This window comes from Drosophila tropicalis, unplaced genomic scaffold, assembly GCF_018151085.1.
Source record: "Drosophila tropicalis isolate 14030-0801.00 unplaced genomic scaffold, ASM1815108v1 contig_615, whole genome shotgun sequence".
Classification (NCBI taxonomy): Eukaryota; Metazoa; Arthropoda; class Insecta; order Diptera; family Drosophilidae; genus Drosophila; species Drosophila tropicalis.
In genome coordinates this window covers 1222983-1241998 of record NW_027173095.1, presented here as the reverse complement: position 1 = coordinate 1241998, position 19016 = coordinate 1222983, and the positions used below count along the sequence as shown (strand labels likewise).

The 19016-nt window shown below is 36.5% G+C and overlaps 1 protein-coding gene across 3 annotated transcripts in view; it reads left to right on the top strand.

The window, feature by feature from the left end:
• The window catches only part of dpr19 (defective proboscis extension response 19), a 294597-nt gene that overhangs the window by 62795 nt on the left and 212786 nt on the right, over positions 1-19016 (top strand). For all 3 annotated transcript variants that reach the window (XM_068292216.1, XM_068292214.1, XM_068292217.1), the window contains exon 3: positions 13471-13616. In XM_068292216.1, the coding sequence (XP_068148317.1) occupies positions 13471-13616 (146 nt within the window). The remainder of the gene's footprint in view (positions 1-13470; positions 13617-19016) is intronic.

Sequence of the window (19016 nt, the reverse complement as noted above, 5' to 3'; positions counted from 1 at the left end):
GTAACGAACAGTGACTTTTCTCAATAACTTCGTTAATTTCTGTGCTATTATCGTGAAACTAATATTAGAGAGTTTATTACGCTTATAAACGACTGTTCCAAATTTGATCAAGATCGGATGACTATATCATATAGCTCCCATAGGAATGATCGGTCGAAAACAGGGACTTTTGTAAATAACTCCGTTACTTTCAACGCGATTGCTTTCAAATTAAACATTTGTTAGTTTAATATATATGTTAATGACTGTGCCGAAGTTGGTAAAGATCGGGTGACTATATCATATAGCTCCTATAGGAACGATCGGTGGAAAACAGTGACTTTGATCAATATTTTCGTTATTTCCTATTATTGTAGGCCATTCTTTCGCAAACATAAGCCTTTTTAGATAAAACGTTCTTCCACATTGATGGCTAATAGGTAAGGAAAGAGTTACCAAAAAAGTTGCAAGGGTATACAAACTTTGACGCGGTCAAAGTTAGCCCCGGCCCTCTGATTTTTAACTTCATAAGTGGAAACACCTTAAATCAGTACTGAATAGTATTTGTCAGTATAATTCAAGACAGTTTTATATAATAGTGCAAAAATGTTGTTAAAGAATGAAAGGATTTTAAAAGTTTTCAAAGAGTGTGAAATCTTAAATGATTTTGAAATGGGATTGCTAAAGGAGATGAGCGTTTCATTCGAAAACGAGTACGGTGCTTAAGTTGAAAATCAAATATACACAATATTACTTAAGGCGAAAATTTCTTTCAGAATAGCTTTCTTCAAAATATAAAAAGGAACAAGAGAGGGCAAAGGCGAGCATTACGAAAGCTGTGCAGATCGCCAGTCCTATTCGACTATATAGGATTAAGGAAAGTATTCCAACCCCACCAAACTTAGTCCCCAGTAAGTACACTGAGGAAGAGGCGTTTTCCTTATTTATGGACCTAGGATTGACGAAGGAGAAGTACGAAATTTTAAGAAGTTCCTTAAAAAGTCATAAAGTCGACGTTCTTCCCGGATACAAAAAAGTTGGATTCGCCAAGAAGGAAGCAGTACCGGAAAATAAAATTATAACAGAGGTATCTGTAGAAATAAAACTCCAGGATTTAATGGATCACACTGCGAGACGTCTTGTTGAAAGTATGCCTGATGGAGAGGTGGATCTTCTTCCCGAAAATTTGCTGTTTTCCAAACCAAGAGTGGAAAAACATTTACGGTTAACTTTGAGTTTTTCCTGATAATGATTGATGGAAAAGTGTTAAAAGAAATTACAAACACTTCCTCAACGTTAAGGTGTCCAATTTGCAAAAAAACTCAAAAAGAATTTCAGAACCTAGAAGATTCAACGAGTGAGGAGAACTGCTACGAATATGGAATTTCTCCGTTGCATTGCAGAATAAAGTGTATGGATTTTATTCTGAAGCTAGCTTACACACTTCCTCGGCCAGGAGAAACAAAAACGGATAAAACATATTCAGAGCAGGAAGGAGATTAAACAATCTGAATTCTCTCGGAAGCTGGGACTGAAAGTTGACTGCCCAAAATACGGATACGGAAACACGAATGATGGAAATACTTCAAGGAGATTTTTTGAAAATGATGAAGTGACATCTTTTATAACAGGTGATAGTCAAGAGATCATTAAAAGGTTGGCTGTTATTTTGAATGTTATAAATTGCGAGAAAATGGTAAATGGTGAAAAATTTGCCGAATATACTTCAAAGACTGCTCATCTTTTGACTGAATTGTATCCGCAAAAAAAACTTACCCCAATGGTACATGGGATTTTGGCTCACGGAAAGGATTTAATAGAATATCAGTGTCTACCACTTGGAGAGCTATTCGAAGAAGCACAGGAATGTAAAAACAAGGACTTCAAAAGGTTCAGATGCACTAATACATTAAAAACTTCTCGTGTTAGACAAAAGGAAGACCTTTTTAACATGCTAGCAGCCTCTTCGGACCCACTTATTGCATCACTGAGACACGTGCGATCACAAAAGGATTTGGAAAATACCAACTATAGTCCCGAAATGTTGAGTTTATTAGATACTGATGTAAATATTGAAAATTATTTTGAAGAAAATAAGCCATCAATAGCAAATTTTCAAAATTACCCTAAAAAAAAATTTAAAAAAATTTTTTTTTTCCTTTTTTGTGATTATGTTAAAAAATCAAATTAAAATATTAAAAAATGTTACATACATCGTCTAAAACAATAAAAATTCCATTTGTGATTAAAAAAAACCGGGTTTCGATCCATTTTTAAAGGAAAAACATGCTTGGAAATATTTTCTGACTTTGACCTTGATATTACAGCACCACAAACACCCAGCACTTAAGGTATTCTTTATCATGTGCTTTTTAAATTTTTGAAATCGCTTTATTGGTTTAGACGCTATGATTTTTGCAATGCTAAATGCCAGAAGGCCCCACTGTGTCACGTTAATAAGTTACACCTTGATGCCTCTAAGGGTTTTTTTTATGACTTTCAGTTGTTTGTCTCCGTTCCTAGCTTATTACTTTATTAAGTCTGTTCTATTAGATTGTGTTCCATCATTCAAAGACTTAGGCGATATTTGAGCTAAAACTTTTATTTTATGTTCATATATTTTCAATTGTCAATAGAGCATGCAGTCTTCTTGGCTTCATTAAACGTTGGGCCAAAAAATTTGATGATCCCTAAGTAACAAAGGTTTTATACACTTCGTTGGTTGGCCCTACTCTAGAATATTGCTCGCCAGTGTGGAACCCGCAATATGATGTTCACCAGCGTAGTATTGAATCGATACAGAAGCAATTCCTTAAGTTTGCGCTACGCGGTCTAAATTGAGACCCGAGTCTTCGCCTAACTTCTTATTCTCACAGACTTCTTCTTATTAATCTTCGTTCACTTTATAACTTTTCTCTTTCTCCATAAACTAGTCAACGGCGAAATCACTTCTACCAATTTACTAGATACGCTATATTTTTGTGTTCCCTCACGTCGGACCGGAAAATTTTTTCCTATTCACCTTAGAGGATGTCTGACTAACTACTGTCTTCACGAACCTTTTCGTATTCATTGCCAATCTTTTAACAAACTTTTTCACCTTATTTCTCCTCATCTTTCTGTCACTTCTCTTCGCGCTATACTTTTTAATCAGTGAAACCACTGAAAATATTCTGGACTTGGATTGGCTGCAACTCATCCCTGACCACATTGGCTGTGAATCGGGGCATAACTGGCACCTTGTGCAAATAAAACACCTCCACCGGGTCAGGGGTGTTTAGTTGTGTATAAAGCTAAGCTACCTTCTTCATTTAATTACTATCTGTCTTTAGCTTAAGCTTTTTCGTCGACTGCTGTGTTAGTTGACGTAAATAAAAAAATAATAAACGGTAATCAATTTAAATAATTGGATCATTTCGGGCATCCAAAAGCCAAATTAGGGATAATATTATTTTGTTTTGGTGAATCTTAAATGTAAGGTGGATATATATATGCTTATAGGTACTCAAAAATAAAAATGTCAATTGAAATTTGTAAATCTTTAATTTAAATTATGATTTCAATTATAAATGGCGACTCTGCTCACACAGTCAAAGGCGATTCTTAATATCGTTTTATTTATTTATCTTAGGCTGATGTCAGAGTGGACGCGATAAGCGATGCGATAATATTGAGCGACAATGAGCGAGAAAGCTCTGCATTCAAATTTATATGTAATCGTTGAATGCATGTCAGAGTGTAAGCGAAGCGAGAAGAGAGCCAAAGCGACAAGTTGAAGCTTAATCGCTTTATCCAACTGTTGTTATACGTGCGTTTTCGTCGCGTTCTGAGCTTAAGAAATAGTTGGGTTTTGGTTGAAGTCTATGGACATGCGAAAAAATTGGGATTAACAACAAAATTTGTCCAACACTTTTCCAGTTTTGAATGAATCTTCGTCAAAATATAATCGAATATATTGATCGACATTCGAGTATAATTGAAAAATTATAAAATTTTTTTACAAACTATTAAACTCTCCTTTTAAACGGTTTCTATTCAGTGGATGGATCCCGGTGGTTTTTTTCATTACAACATTTATAACTGCTGCTGACGCAAAAAATTCTTCGTCTGAATCCATGACGACGATGATTGCAACTGAAGCTAAAATTAGAACCCTCGCTAGATTTCTCGCTTTTCGGAAAGCTTTCACTCTGCCATGCCATCGCTTTGCAGATCGCTGCGATAATTATCACTTGTAGCATCGCATCGCTTATCGTGGCCACTCTGATATCAGCCTTAGAGTTGGGACTAATTAAAATTAGTCAGAACTTAATTACTGAAGCGCTAGCTGCTTGGGACTTCGGCTTGACTTGTGTGTGTTTACATATTTACAGATTAACATACTTGTATACATATATACAGATTATAATATTTACAGATTAACATACATATTTACTTAATTTACATTTAGTATTGTATTTTCTAAGTTTAAACCCATAAGATGTGGTAGAAATTAGTTTTTTTGAGGTAGTTGATTATCGTAGAGAGTTTAGTTGGAGTTGGGTTTGCTAGGGTTGCTATTGGGCATAATTTTTTAAAGATTTCATCTCTGATGTGGGAGGTTGCAGGGCAGTTTTTTAGTATGTGTTCTATGTTTAGGTCAGATGTTGAGTTGCAGTTTGGGCAGGGTTAATGTAGTGTTGTTGAGTGAGTCTTGTGTGGCCTAATCTAAGACGTGGAATTTTTATTTGGTCTATCCGTGCTATGTCTTTTTGCTTAATGTTTTTAAGATAGTGTCCTGTGTGTGTCAGATTGCTATTTAGCTGTTGGTACCATGTGTTGCAGCGGCTAAAGTTGTTTTTGAGCTTTTGGAGTAAGTTGTTTTTAATGTATTTGTTTATATCGCTACAGTTGTAGTTGGGAGTGTAACTGAAGGGGGTATGTATAGCGGATTTTGCGGTTTGGTCGGCAAGCTCGTTGCCTTTTATGCCACAGTGGCTGGGGATCCAGAGGAGTTTTATTTTGGTTTTGGTTTTTTTTAGGATGGATCTTATTAATGTTGGGTAGAGGTGTTGATGGTGGAAGGTGGGAATAGCCATGGGGGAGAGGTTGTTTGTTTGTTGGGTGGTGGAAGGTAGGGGATGTTGAATTCTTTGCAAGATGATATGATTTTCTTTAATGTGGATTCTAATTTTTTATTGTTTTGGTGTCTCATTTGATTGGTGAATTTGTGGATTGCAGAGTTAGCACTGTGATGGATTGTTTTGAATGCTTTGACTGTCATTAGATCTACTTTTTGCTCTATTGTAGGTAGGTTGGCTTCGAAAAGTAGGTTGGTGATGGGAGTTGAGGGAAGAGCGCCAAGGGCTGTGCGTATTCCTGCATTAGATGTTGTTTTTAATTTGTTAAGCGTAGACCTAGGGGCATGCCCATAAATGAATATGGCGTAATCTATTTTGGCCATGAGTGTTGCCTTTGTTATGGTAACAAGTGTGTGGGTGTTGCAGTTGAACTTAGGGCTAGCTAAACTTTTTATTATGTTCAGTTTGTTGTTGAGGGATGGTTGGATGTGTTTTATGTGCGAGTCCCATCTGTATTTATTGTTTATTGTCAGTCCTACTATTTTGAGTTGGGTGACTTGGTGAATTGCAATATTGTTAGAGGATAGGGTACAATTGCAGTTTTGTTTCCTGTAAATGTGCAGGTGTTGGCATTTATTGAGACTATCTCTCCAGATGCTCAGATGCTCCAGAGTATGCGCACCATTCTTGGATTCTTGCAAAAAGTGAGTCTAGATTGAAGGATTGGTTTTTTTCTCTATTAAGTGGGACAACAAGGACATAATCATCTGCATAGGCACTAAAATGAATTTCTTTTTGTAGGCTGATTATATTTGCGAGTTTATTGAAGGCGATTAGGAAGAGGATAACTGATATTGGTGAACCCTGGGGTATACCATTAAGGAGTGGGAAGTGGGAGCTTATTGCAGTATTAACTTTTGTTTTTATTTTCCTGTTGGACATAAAGTTTTTTATGAAGTTAATAATTTTGGGGCCCAATTTCCAATCTATTAGTTGGTCTATTATGGAGTGCACTCCGACTCTGTCAAAAGCTTTTAAAAAATCAAGGGCAATGACAGCACAGTGCTTTCTTTTTCGCAGCGATTTGGTTATTAGGAAGTCTGCTGTGAGCAGACCATCTGAAACCGACTTGCCACGTTTGAATCCGGATTGATTAGGGTAGATTAGGTTGTTTTTGGTGACAAACTACCAACGGCATTTGGCTATGATTTTTTCGAGAGTTTTTGCTAGGCATCAGTTTAAGGAGATTGGTCTATAGTTGGTTATTGATGTTTTGTTGGAGGTAGACTTGAGAATGGGGATAACTAGACTGGTTTTAAATGACTGTGGAATGAAATTTTTAAATATATTGTTAAAGAGGTGGGTAATTCTTGTTTTGACTGTGTTGGAGGTGTTTTTTATCATAGGATATGATATTCTATTCAGGCCAGGTGTGGTTCCTTTAAGGGAATGTAGTGCGGATAGGAGTTCAATTTGTGTTATGTCGGATTCTATTACTTGAGTGTTTGTTTGCAATAAAGGTTTGATTGAAGTTTTCATCTTTAGATTGATCTGACCAGTGCTCGGCAAATAGATGAGCTATGGAGAGTGTGTCTGTTATGGGTAGGTTGTTGGTTGGGTTTTTTATGCAGTGGATGTGTTTGATTGGGTTGAGTCCGCAAAAGGGTCGGATATTGGCCCAGATTTTGTGGGAAGGGGTGTTCTGTTCTATTGTGGAAGTGAATTCAGTTCAGGCTTTAGTTTTAGATATTTTGAGTTCCCTCCGAAAGAGAGCGTTGGTTGACTGGGTTGTCGGTATTATTGTTACGTTTGAAGGCTTTCCAGTTTCTTTGTTTATATTTGGGCTAATTGGTATTTTCTCACTTATAGTGTGTGTTGTTTGGGTAAAGATTAGCCAGTTGGCTTCTTTTATTTTAAAAAGGGGACGAAAGAAGTTGTTGTTAGATATATGTTGAGAGAATAGGGAGATAAGGATTAGAATGTGGTCGCTTCCGTGAAGGTCGTCGATAATTTCCCAATTAGTGAATGGAGCAAGTTGGAGAGAACATAGTGACAGGTCGGTGTGTGTGAATGTGTTGTGAGTTGAGAAGTGTGTTGGGGAGCCATCGTTAAGAATGTGGAGGTTTGCGTTTTGTAGAAATTTGTAAAGAGTTTTTCCTCTTTTGTTTGGATGTGGTGAACCCCAGCTGTTGTGCCAGCTGTTGAAGTCCCCCTACGTAGCCTAATATGGCTGTGCCGCCAAACCGGTTGGAACCTGTATTGGTAAAAATTTGGTAATTAATAGGATGGGTATAGGAAATGGTATATTTTAAATGTGAGTTTCTTGGAGGCAAATAACTTGTGGTGAGTGTTTGTTAATAATAATTAGAAGTTCATATTAGTTTTTTTTGTATCCTTTTATGTTCCATTGTATAATATTTAGCATTGTTATTTTAATTTGTTTTGACTTTGAGTTAAGGTTGAGTAGTAGAGTTAAGTTTGGTTCTTTTTTGTTTTAGATAGATTCGTTGTCGCTGTTGTTTGTGGTTTGGTTTTTGTTTGCTTGATTGGGTAGCTTGGTTTTTATTTTTGTTTTCGTGGACTTAAAGTTAGTAGGAAGTTGATTACCTTTGTCTTTGGTAAAGATTCTAATTTTTAGATCGCCAGTATGATTTGATTTATAAGAGTTGTTTTCTGTGATTGGGTCAATATCCATTTTAGCTAATGTTGTGTGTGTAATCTTGATGTTGGTGTGGAAGTGTTTCGTTTGGTTTTGGTGCGCTTGGTGAATTGTTTTTTGAGGGGCTGGGGGTAGGGAGGGCTTCTTGCTGTTGTAGTGCAGTGGTTTGTGAGCGTGGGCGTTGAAGTGTACGTGCAAGTGTACGAGCGTAGGCTTTTTTAATTGTTGACCTTGTCTGTTGTAGTATATGCCGAGTGCAGTTCTGTGATCGACTTTTCTATGGTTTTTATGGCGGTTAGTTCTTGTTGTTTGCAGAAGGTGGGACATTTGCAATCGAATGGGGAATATTGGCTATCGACTTCTGGGTTGTTTTTGCAGTTTAAACAATTTTTTGGGTTGTTGCATAGTTTCTGATCTGTTGTGTGTTTTTCTCGTGAGCAGTTTTTGCATGTTGTATGGCTTTTGCAGATGGAAGTATGCGGTCGGATGCGGACTGTTTCATAGCCAATTTTTATCGTTTCAGGTAGTTTGTGTGTTTCGAAGGTTAATGTGATAAATCCGGTTTCTATTAATGTATTGGAGGCGTCGCCCCCTTGGGAAGTAGTATATTGTTGTCTTTTCAATATTTTCCTTACTTCGATTACATTTTGTGACTTTAATTCCTGTAGAATTTTAGTTTCAGGTATGTTGCGTAATTCATTGCAATATATCACAGTGTTGAGAGTTTTGTGTTCTGTTGCCGTAATTTCCGTATTCAAAATTTTAGTAAGCTTGAGAAATTTCAATGCTTGCAGTTTGTTGATTGTTTTGACGAGAAGGGAACCGTCTTTTGTAATTTTACATGAGTTAACTTCTCCTCCGCAAGTATAATCTAGTGTTTTTTTAATAGCAAACGGTGAAATCTCTTTGAGAGAACCGTTGTCTTTTCGTTTCAAAACAATGTATTTGGGTTCGCCTAGTTTGCTGTTGTTGTAATTGTCAATTGGTCTGCTTATGTCCGGTGGTTCGTGCATGGTTGTTATTGTAGGCTTGAGCCCGGTTATGCTGTTTGTAGCGTGTGTTTGTTTTTGGTTTTTTGCTAGTTTGCTTTGCGGTTGAAATTTGTTTGTTAAGATTTGCTGGTGAGCTTATTGTTTTGTTTGTGTAAACTGGGTTTTGGTGATCGGGTAATAGCACGTCTTATCTCCTCGGGGGTTGAAGTGGTACTGATGTAATATCGTTTTAATTTTTTGACAATGTTTGGCAATTTTCTTCTTCGATATTTTCTTTTAGCTTACTGTACTTGAGAGAGTTTTTTCTTATTTGCTGATTATTTTATTTACTCGCTTTCTTTTTGCATACAAACAGGGAAATAACAGATCGATCATGATTTATGTTTCAGAACTTAGGACTTACCCATCCGTCCGGTCCGTCGAAGGCCTTCGTCGTCCGCTGGATGATGCTTAGGAATAAAATGTTAGGTTAAATCAAGCGACTGGTTTTCCTATGCAACAAATTTGGTCTAAGGGACTCTCAATCCACAACGAAGAAACTTTCTCTGCCCTGCTTCTATTCCAAGCCAGTTAACTTTGTCGAAATGTCTCTGTGCCCTTCACGGTGTGCAGCTTTTGAACACTCGGTGTCTCAAAAAATATCTCTGGCTGATTTTCGGAACTCAAATATGAAATTCCTTGCTTAGGTTTCCAACTTCTAAGCTCAGCTGATCATTTTTATCGACGCACTTATTCACCACTTACTGAATTATAAACTAACTCCTTAAAATTTAAAAAACTAACGGCAGGAACTGGGCACTACAGTTGAAAACAACGGAGTAAACAGATTAATATAGGACTTTACAATACACATACTATTACTGGCAGCTTGGCCATTCATATTGGGAGGAAAGACCAGCTGCTACTGCTACGCTACTGCAGTGTCAAGTAGAGAGTTTTAATTCGATCTTCTGGAGGAAGAAAGATCAGCTTTGCGACTGGTCGTCTCACAACACCGCGAGCGGTGAGCAGATCGACGACACGCCATTCTATGAATGGAAGGTTGTCGTCCTTGACTACTACAAGATCGCCCCTGTGCGGCCGCTTCGATTCAGTCAAAAACGATTAAGCAAATCAAAACGCCCTAAATAATTACCGAGACCCCCATGATGACAGAGTAATAGTGGACACCATTGGTGCACTACCAAAATCTGAAGATGGTGACCAAATACGTAGTAGCAATTCCAGTTCCAAACTGTTCGTGGAGGGGCAGAAGGATTTGCTGATGTACAACTTTGGCGGGTGCCAATTTCTTCTGGGTCTGGCGAGTGCGGAATGAAATTAAAACGCGCGAGAACTTCGTTTAAATTAATTCTGATTTATTTAATTCACAAGATATCCCGACACACACGAAATGGTTCGGGTTAAAATGTTACTAATCGAAAAATGAAGATCGCCAGAAAAAGGACGGGTGTTCGGATTAAAAACTTGTACGCAATTGAGTATGGTGATGCCCATCAGAAAACCAAGTCACTCCTCGCAGAGTGACCCTAGCCGCCGAGGTTCAAAAAACCCTCCTCACTCCTTACTGCTCTTCGCCGCTCACTGCTGTGTTATATTTCAATCCATTATTCTGAATTACAGTCCAATGAAGGCTTTTATTACGGGCATGGGACCAGAATACAAAAGTTCAGTAATAAATTACTTGTGAAAATATTTATTACCAGACCTTAGGAACCGTTGAAAGAAGTTATAGGACATTCAATGAGTACATTCGTACATTTACGCTAAGGAAATTAAGTTTAGATTATAACTAGCATTTAAATGAGCTAGAATAATGTTGCAAGAAAATAAGGAAAATCAGAAAAATGTTCATGACATTAAGTTAATAGACTTTAATTTAGAAATAGGAGACCACGTTTTCTTTAAAAACGAAACTGGTCATATACTTGATTCAGCTTAGTTTGGACCATCGAGATTATAGAAATAGCTTAAAATAACAAAATAAAAATTAGAAACACTTTAAAGATATTTTAGAACAAATGAAATGTCAAAGTTTTCAGATAGAAAGTACTTTTCAATAGAAACGATAAAAAAAAAAATACAAACAGTATAGTTGGTGTTTAGATTATATAAAATAATATAACATTAAGCCAATTATAATATAGAACAAAAGGAAATGTATGTCAAAATAAGTATGTAACCCGATTATAGATACCGATGGCTCATCAGTCATAAGTAAATAAAAATAAACACCTAGCTGCTATGGTAAGCGATTATCAATAAAGGCGTATTTTGCTGACGTAACATTATGTCGAACTATGCACTGGTGAGCTCTCTAGCTTTACTATAAAAGAAATGCATTATTCTTAGTAAGATCAGATACCAATTGTAGTTACATTGGGTGTGCATCGCTGTGTCTTTGGCCGCCATCTCTACCTTTGTAATCTCATTCCGAAGTCCACCCAATTTATGTGTTGGTTGCGACAACTTTGAGTCACTGGTTTACGTGCTAATGCCTATTAACATATAAATAAATAAACAATTAATTATTTCAAGAAATACTAACGTCTTTATTGAACATTTTGGTGACACCGACATTGGTGGCTCTAAGTTGAAAGAGGGACAGACTGGGTGAGACCGTCATCAAGGAAAATATTTGGTCAACTCAGGCGACCAAACTCTCAACAACAAGAAAACTGGTCAACTAGGCGACTACTTTCTTTGCACGCTTTGGACACAGAACAATCCTAAGCGAGGGCACAAATTGAAGAACAGTTCACATCAGTCTGGGGTCCCGACTAAAAACATCGCAATTGATTAACTTGGCAATCATTGCGTAGCCAACTTGGCGACTAAAAACAATTTATTGGAAAACTCGGAGTTGGTTTTCCGCAACGGATTCCATTGAATAAAAATTGATCAACTAGGCGATCACTTTGTCAAAACCATTTAACAACGATTTGTGTCATCAAGGCGACCAAATCATAAAAAATTATTTTTATTTAAAATAAAATTTGTTCAACTCTGTTGCAATTCCTTAAAAACTTTGGCGCCATCAATCTCTGACCTTGTGCACTCGGTCATTAACCCAGGTAGTACGCACAAGTTTGGCATCAGTCAGCAGTTTTTTAAAAAAAATATATAAAAAGTAAAAGAAAATCAAATAAGTGGTTTCACTGTCGTAGCGTTTATCAGTGTAAATGAATAGGTGTATTTTAAATAAAAATCAACTATTGTTAAACACTAAACAAAAAGGCGACTTCTTTTTTTTTCTTCTTGTTTTTCTTCTTTTTCTTCCTCTTTGTGCTAGACTTGACCAATTTTAGGAAAGAGTCGGAGCGTTCCCTGTCTTTGACAAAATAAATGAACTCCTATCGGGTCAAGTACTATACAATTAAGCAAGTTCATAAGAACAGAAGATGACTACTTTGTAACGGACTATTTTAGCAAAATGAAGGCGGTTGTAACTAATACAGTGGAAGATTGTAAGGACCATTTAGCAAAGATGCAACTAAAGAGGCAAGCTCGCCAACAAGAGGAAGAGCGAGTCATACAAGGATAGACTAAAAATCATCAGGAATAATTTATATATAAGTATATCATTTTATTTTTTACTTTATAAAATTAGCTATAATACATTAAAGTTAATAATAATATAACTAATTGTTGGGAGGGGGGTGCATTTTATTGTAAGTATGTTTATATGTATATGTATGTATGCGCATTCATATATGCACATAAATATCTTTTTATAAGCACAAGCGTATCATTAGCAAGGGCTAAGCCAGTGTATAACCGCTGAGCCAGCAGCTTACTGCAGAGCTCGGCACTCATATCCCCCGAGGAGCGAACACGTTCGGCACCTCGTATTCGTGTAACCGAACGGCTACCGAAGTCTTTACACAAAAAAATCAAGAGCATGAGGGTGGATTTTTTGACGCAAGCAGATCTATGTCGCTTTGTTGACAGAACACACATGAAAAAATTGATCGCTGCTTTGTTTTTCTATCTTTTTTCTTGTATCAGATTATCTGCTGTACTCGTTTTCTTGATTTGAGGCAAAATTTTGTCAATTTTAATTTTTCGCAGTGTAAAGCAACATACACACACAAGCAAGTGCAGACGTAAAACTACATTTTGTTGGTGCTGTCTTTGTGCCGGGCCCTGCATTAGTGCAAGTGCCCCAAGAATAAAAAAAAATGTTAAAGAAATATGTATATAAACATAGACAATAATAATTTTGGGAATAAAGTCAGCCTTTAAGCAAGAGACACCAACGCGTCTGTATGAACATTATTGTACCACTTGAAAGTCGGTCATTACAGCACACTTTAAAATTTCCATGCCCTTTTTACAAAGGTTGTTTCATCTGGCCAATTGCAGATGCTAAAAAAATTCAATACTCAATACCATGAGGAGTGGAGCAAGAAAAACAAGTTCTTCTCCTCTTCGATTTCCAGAAAGAAGTCTATTTATATTTCAGTTTTATGAGTTAGAAGCTCTTCATGAGCCATGTAACAGAAACTTTTAGAAAATGATAATGTAAATACAGTAATACCACTTCCAAGTTCCAATAATCTTTAACAAATAATATAGACATCTTAATATATACAAGATTTTAGTTAACGATGACGGTTCCTCCAACAAGGGTTTAACATTGTTTCACTTTTTATATGAAGTATAATCTAATTAAAGGATTTCGATTAAATAAAAAAACATCATAATATATATATTAAATTAAAAATTGAAAATTTTTTATGTACAAATGATTAAGATATTTTAAAATTGTTTATTTCAGACGTCGGAAAAATAACATCATTCCAAAATCACTTTGGAAGTCCATTACAAAATCAGTTCAACACCAAAAACAACACTCGAGTTATTGCCCAAAAAGGTGGGCTTGCTATATTACCCTGTGTCGTTAAAATTAATTCGCCAGCAACGGTAAGAATACTTTGTGAAATCTGGGTATTTTATGTACAAATATGCATATAATAATACTCTATGATAAAAAATTATTTTACTAAACAAATGCAAATCTGTAATGTCAGTAATTTTTTGCGTAATAATTGTATAAAATGTCACAGAAAATTTAATTTATTATTTTTTGTTGCTATCTGTCTGTCTTGTCTGAAATAATGTTCCGACTAAATAAATTAGTCTCTTAGTTTCTGAGCTATCGTGAATAAACTCGGCATATTAAATATTAATACGTTTGTAGGGTTCGAAATAGTATGTATACCATATACCAGTGCAAAAACCAAACGTTTGAATAATTTTAAAGATTTAAAATCTAATTATTTTACATTAATTCCTCAAGTTTCAATTTAATAATATAGACAGAATACAAATCTTATGCAGCTTTATCGGCCTGCTTCTGTAAAGCAAACAAGGAAAACGTTTAAGATGTCACACACATATAGAAAAAAAAACTACTTTTCCAAACTCTTGGTCATAATCAAAAATATTTGTACATACGACATAACGGCTTTTTAAAATCATTTTGGTTTCGGAATCGAATAGCCTGTAGGCTTTGGCATCATTAGAGTAACCTTTAAATATACAACGGTTAGAGTCTGGGCTGAGCTTGCTTTTTGCTCTTTTGTCGAGCGAATACACAATTTGCGCAAATGTTTGATAGTTCCATAATGTAAATAGGACTTCAATAAGTGATTTGCAAGGTTTACAGCCTCAGCACAGTAGCTAGGTGGTAGTGATCAACATGCCATCCCTTCAAGAATACGATTCTTGAGTTCAGCCATTGTTGTGGGGTGTATTTCACTGAATACTGGTGCTTTATATTTACCTGCTGCTTTTAGATGCTTTTTATACCCTTGCAAAAAGGGTATATTAATTTTGGTCAGAAGTGTGCAACGCATAGAACGAAGCATCTCCGACCATACAAAGTATATATATTCTTGATCAGCACGACGAGACGAGTTCAACTAGCCATGTCCGTCCGTCCGTCCGTCCGTCCGTCCGTCCGTCCGTCCGTCCGTCCGTCCGTCCGTCTGGATCAACGCAAACTCCTCCTAGACCGTAAGAGCTACAGAGCTGAAATTTTGCACGTAGGCTTGTATATACTGCAGGCGTTGTATATCTCGGATTCAGCCGGATCGGACCACTATATCATATAGCTCCCATACAAACCCCAAAGTCACGAACAGTGACTTTTCTCAATAACTTCGTTATTTTCTATGCTATTATTGTGAAACTTAATATTAGAGAGTTTACTTCGCCTATAAGCGACTATGCCAAATTTGATCAAGATCGGGTGACTATATCATATAGCTCCCATACAAACGGCCAAGTCACGAACAGTGACTTTCTCAATAACTTCGTTATTTTCTGAGCTATTGTCGTGAAACTTAATATTAGAGAGTTTACTACGCCTATAAGCGACTATGCCAAATTTGATCAAGATCAGGTGACTATATCATATAGCTCCCATAGGAACGATTGGTCGAAAACAGTGACTTTTGTAAATAACTTCGTTACTTTTAACGCGATTGCTTTTAAATTAAACATTTCTTAATTTAATATATATGTTAATGACTGTGCCGAATTTGATAAAGATCGGGTGACTATATCATATAGCTCCCATAGGAACGATCGGTGGAAAACAGTGACTTTGATCAATATCTTCGTTATTTCCTATGATTGTAGGCCTTTCTTTCGCAAGCATAAGCCTTTTTAGATAAAACGTTCTTCCACATTGATGGCTAAAAGGTAAGGAAAGAGTTACCAAAAAAGTTGCAAGGGTATACAAACTTTGACGCGGTCGAAGTTAGCCCCGGCCCTCTGGTTAAACTATAAGTGTATTCGATGCCTTTGTGTGACCTTAAAAGTTTGACTTTTTTTCCAATTTTGATATTAACATATTCCTTAAACTATTTGAATTTGTTGAAAACAACTGAATAATTTTTGATAATGTACATACAATTCGCATTATTTCAAATAATCAAATATGAATTTAAAAAAGTATCGAGTACCTTCACGGTTATTTAAGTTAACTGCTTTACACATTGCGGTCAATTAATTGTAGTAAGTCTTTAGATTTTAAGTCGGATTCTGGAAATAGTTTTCCTTATTCATTCGCTTATTGTATGCATATAAGATTTGAGGACTTTCATATATAATTACTTTCTCTTTAATTACGCTTGAAAAGCCTAAATATATAGTTATCGAATACATATGTAAATAACTTAAAAACCAGAGGGCCGGGGTGAACTTCGACCGCGTCAAAGTTTGTATTGCCTTGCAACTTGTTTGGTAACTCTTTCCTTATCTATTAGCCATCAATGTGGAAGAACGTTTTATATAAAAAGGCTTATGTTTGCGAAAGAATGGCCTACAATCATAGGAAATAACGAAGATATTGATCATAGTCACTGTTTTCCACCGATCGTTCCTATGGGAGCTATATCACTGTTCGTGACTTTGGGGTTTGTATGGGAGCTATATGATATAGTGGTCCGATCCGGCTGAATCCGAGATATACAACCCCTGCAGTATATACAAGCCTACGTGAAAAATTTCAGCTCTGTAGCTCTTACGGTCTAGGAGGAGTTTGCGTTGATCCAGACGGACGGACGGACGGACGGACATGGCTATTTAAACTCCTCTCGTCGTGCTGATCAAGAATATATATACTTTGTATGGTCGGAGATGCTTCGTTCTATGCGTTGCACACTTCTGACCAAAATTAATATACCCTTTTTGCAAGGGTATAAAAATGTATGAATTTTCCTGCATTGCTGTTTATAAGGCATTACGTCTATTGTCTAAAAACATTATATCAGGCACGCATTTACGGGATGGCAACCTAGTCAAACTGGTTAAGAACCAAAGTGAGGCGGACAAATTCATCAACTCGTTTCCAGGCATCTGCGAAATAAAATACAAGCTTCATAACACTCTTAATTCGGTCAAGGGTACCATTTACGCCCCATACCTTTCCGATATTCCAGATGAGGAAATCTTAGAAGAATTAAGAGCACATAAAGTCTCCAGAATTTACAAATTCACCAAAACATCAGACACGACCCCCAAACCAACCGGAGTTATTCTTCTTTTTCTTTCGATCTCTATCATCTCCCCCGCAAAATCGATATTGCCTTGCACTCAGTAAAGGTACGTGAATACATCCCCAACCCAATGCGCTGTAAAAAATGACAACTACTTGGCCATATGGCACTGAGTGCAATTAAAAATGCGTTAACTGTACCGAAGAACACCCTTCTTCTTCCCGTCAATTCAAAAAATATCAGCAACATAGGGAAATCTTAAAAATAAAGACAACAAAGAAGTGCACAATGCGCGAAACCAAGACAATATACAAAGCAAACGCTCGGAAGCTCTCTATCGTCCCCTCTTATTCGTCGATAGCGACAGCCGCTTCCCAAAGAAACGAAAAAACTGATAAAAACATAATAAGCGTCAACCCTACTTCTACCCTCATAAGAGATAATAACGAAAATACTAAACCATCCACAAGCAAACCAATAAACAGACACACAACCAAAGGCGTAACTTCGCTGTCCATTCAGCAAAAACATTACAAAAAATCAAAACTCGATGCACCTAACGATGATGCTATTGCGGTCATTTGGCTTGAAAGTAAAAAACAGCTAAAAGAAATCACCCAAACTCATTTTAACAATAACACACCATCTTCTCTAATCTTTCAAATTAAAACAAATTAAAAACCCTCTCCCAAAAAATTTTAATCGACGAATCTGATACATATTAACTGACCCCAACTCTTACCAGTGCATATAATATTATTTCTTCTTTAAATTTTCAATGACTCTCTCTCTCCTACAATGGAACATTAACGGCTACGTAAATAACTACATTTACCTATTATTATTAATAAGGGAACAAAAACCTGATATTACATACTTACAGGAGACACACATAATACATAACAACAATAATATTCCTACACCCAAACCTTTTGTAGGTTACTTCTTCAATAGCGCAACCAATCTTAATGCTAAGAACGAAGTTGGAATACTAATACGCCTGGACATCCCTCACAAGGCTATTCCACCAAATACGACTACTTGTTCTTTTGGAATTGAAATATTATCCCAACCCAATATGATAATTCTTAATTCCTACTTATCCCCTAACATCAGCTTCTCTGCTAATGATTTAATACATATAATGTCATAAATAAAACAAATTTAGTCCTGCTTAACAACGGCTCCCCCACCCATCTCTCTATCCACAACACGTTAACGCATATTGATCTACCAATGATCTCCTCACCTTTACTCCCCTTTTGCAATTGGTCCATCAACAAAAACTTAAATGGGAGTGATAATTTTCCAATAAAATTGGTCTTTTCGACCCGTCTTAAAGCAGAAAAATGTATTCCTAATGAAAAATTTATAACATATTATGCGAATTGGGATTACTTTTAATCAGAATGCATTAAATTATTCTCCTTTACGCTCTCCAGTGACCTTAATCTAAGCACAGCTAGAATAAGCAGTCATGCAGTAGCTATCCCGCAAACCCGTTCAAAAAAATACAGCAGTAAACCCATATGGCTCAACTCCCAACTGAATGATTTAAGAAACCAAAAGCAGTCTCTCCGGCACAAGTTGCCAAAAAGCCAGAGCCTTGTTTAAACGGGAAGCCAAAATTTCTAAACTTCACTGCTAGCATTAACCCCCGTTCCACTACAAAAAAATATGGACAGATATCAATAAATTAATCGCCAATTTTCCAGACCCTCTCAAAGCAATCAAAGACCAAAACAACACAGACTTAAATACCTCAGCTGACATCGGAAATTCTTTCGGTTGTATGTGGTCCTCCAACTCTATGAACAACAACTTTTCTTCCGATTTCAAATCTTGTAAATACAGAACTCGTTCACTATCTTATCAGCCCTCCCATATCTCTCCCGACAGTACTGATTTGGATTCTAATTTAACTTATAAAGAACTGGAGCTAGCACTTCAGCACGCAAAACGAAAAACACCCGGTTTCGACCGTATTTCCTACGCAATGCTTCGGCAACTCCCTAATTTTAGCAAAAACAAACTATTAGATTTATTCAATTTAATGTTTAGTACTGGGAAATATCCTCATGTCTGCCATGTCGAGGGGGGTTAGGTCCATTAGAGTAAGAGTTAACAGCAATCTGACTAACTTCCATATAATGGCATCCATCAAAGGTCACCGCTTTCAGTAGTTTTATTCATGATTGCCTTCGAATCCTTAATATATATAGCTTTCAGCTTACGCTGGTATGTGAAAAATTGTAGAAGAAAACTTTGTTCATTCCAACACTATTTGTAAATGCAAGGGAAATGCAACAAGTAACAG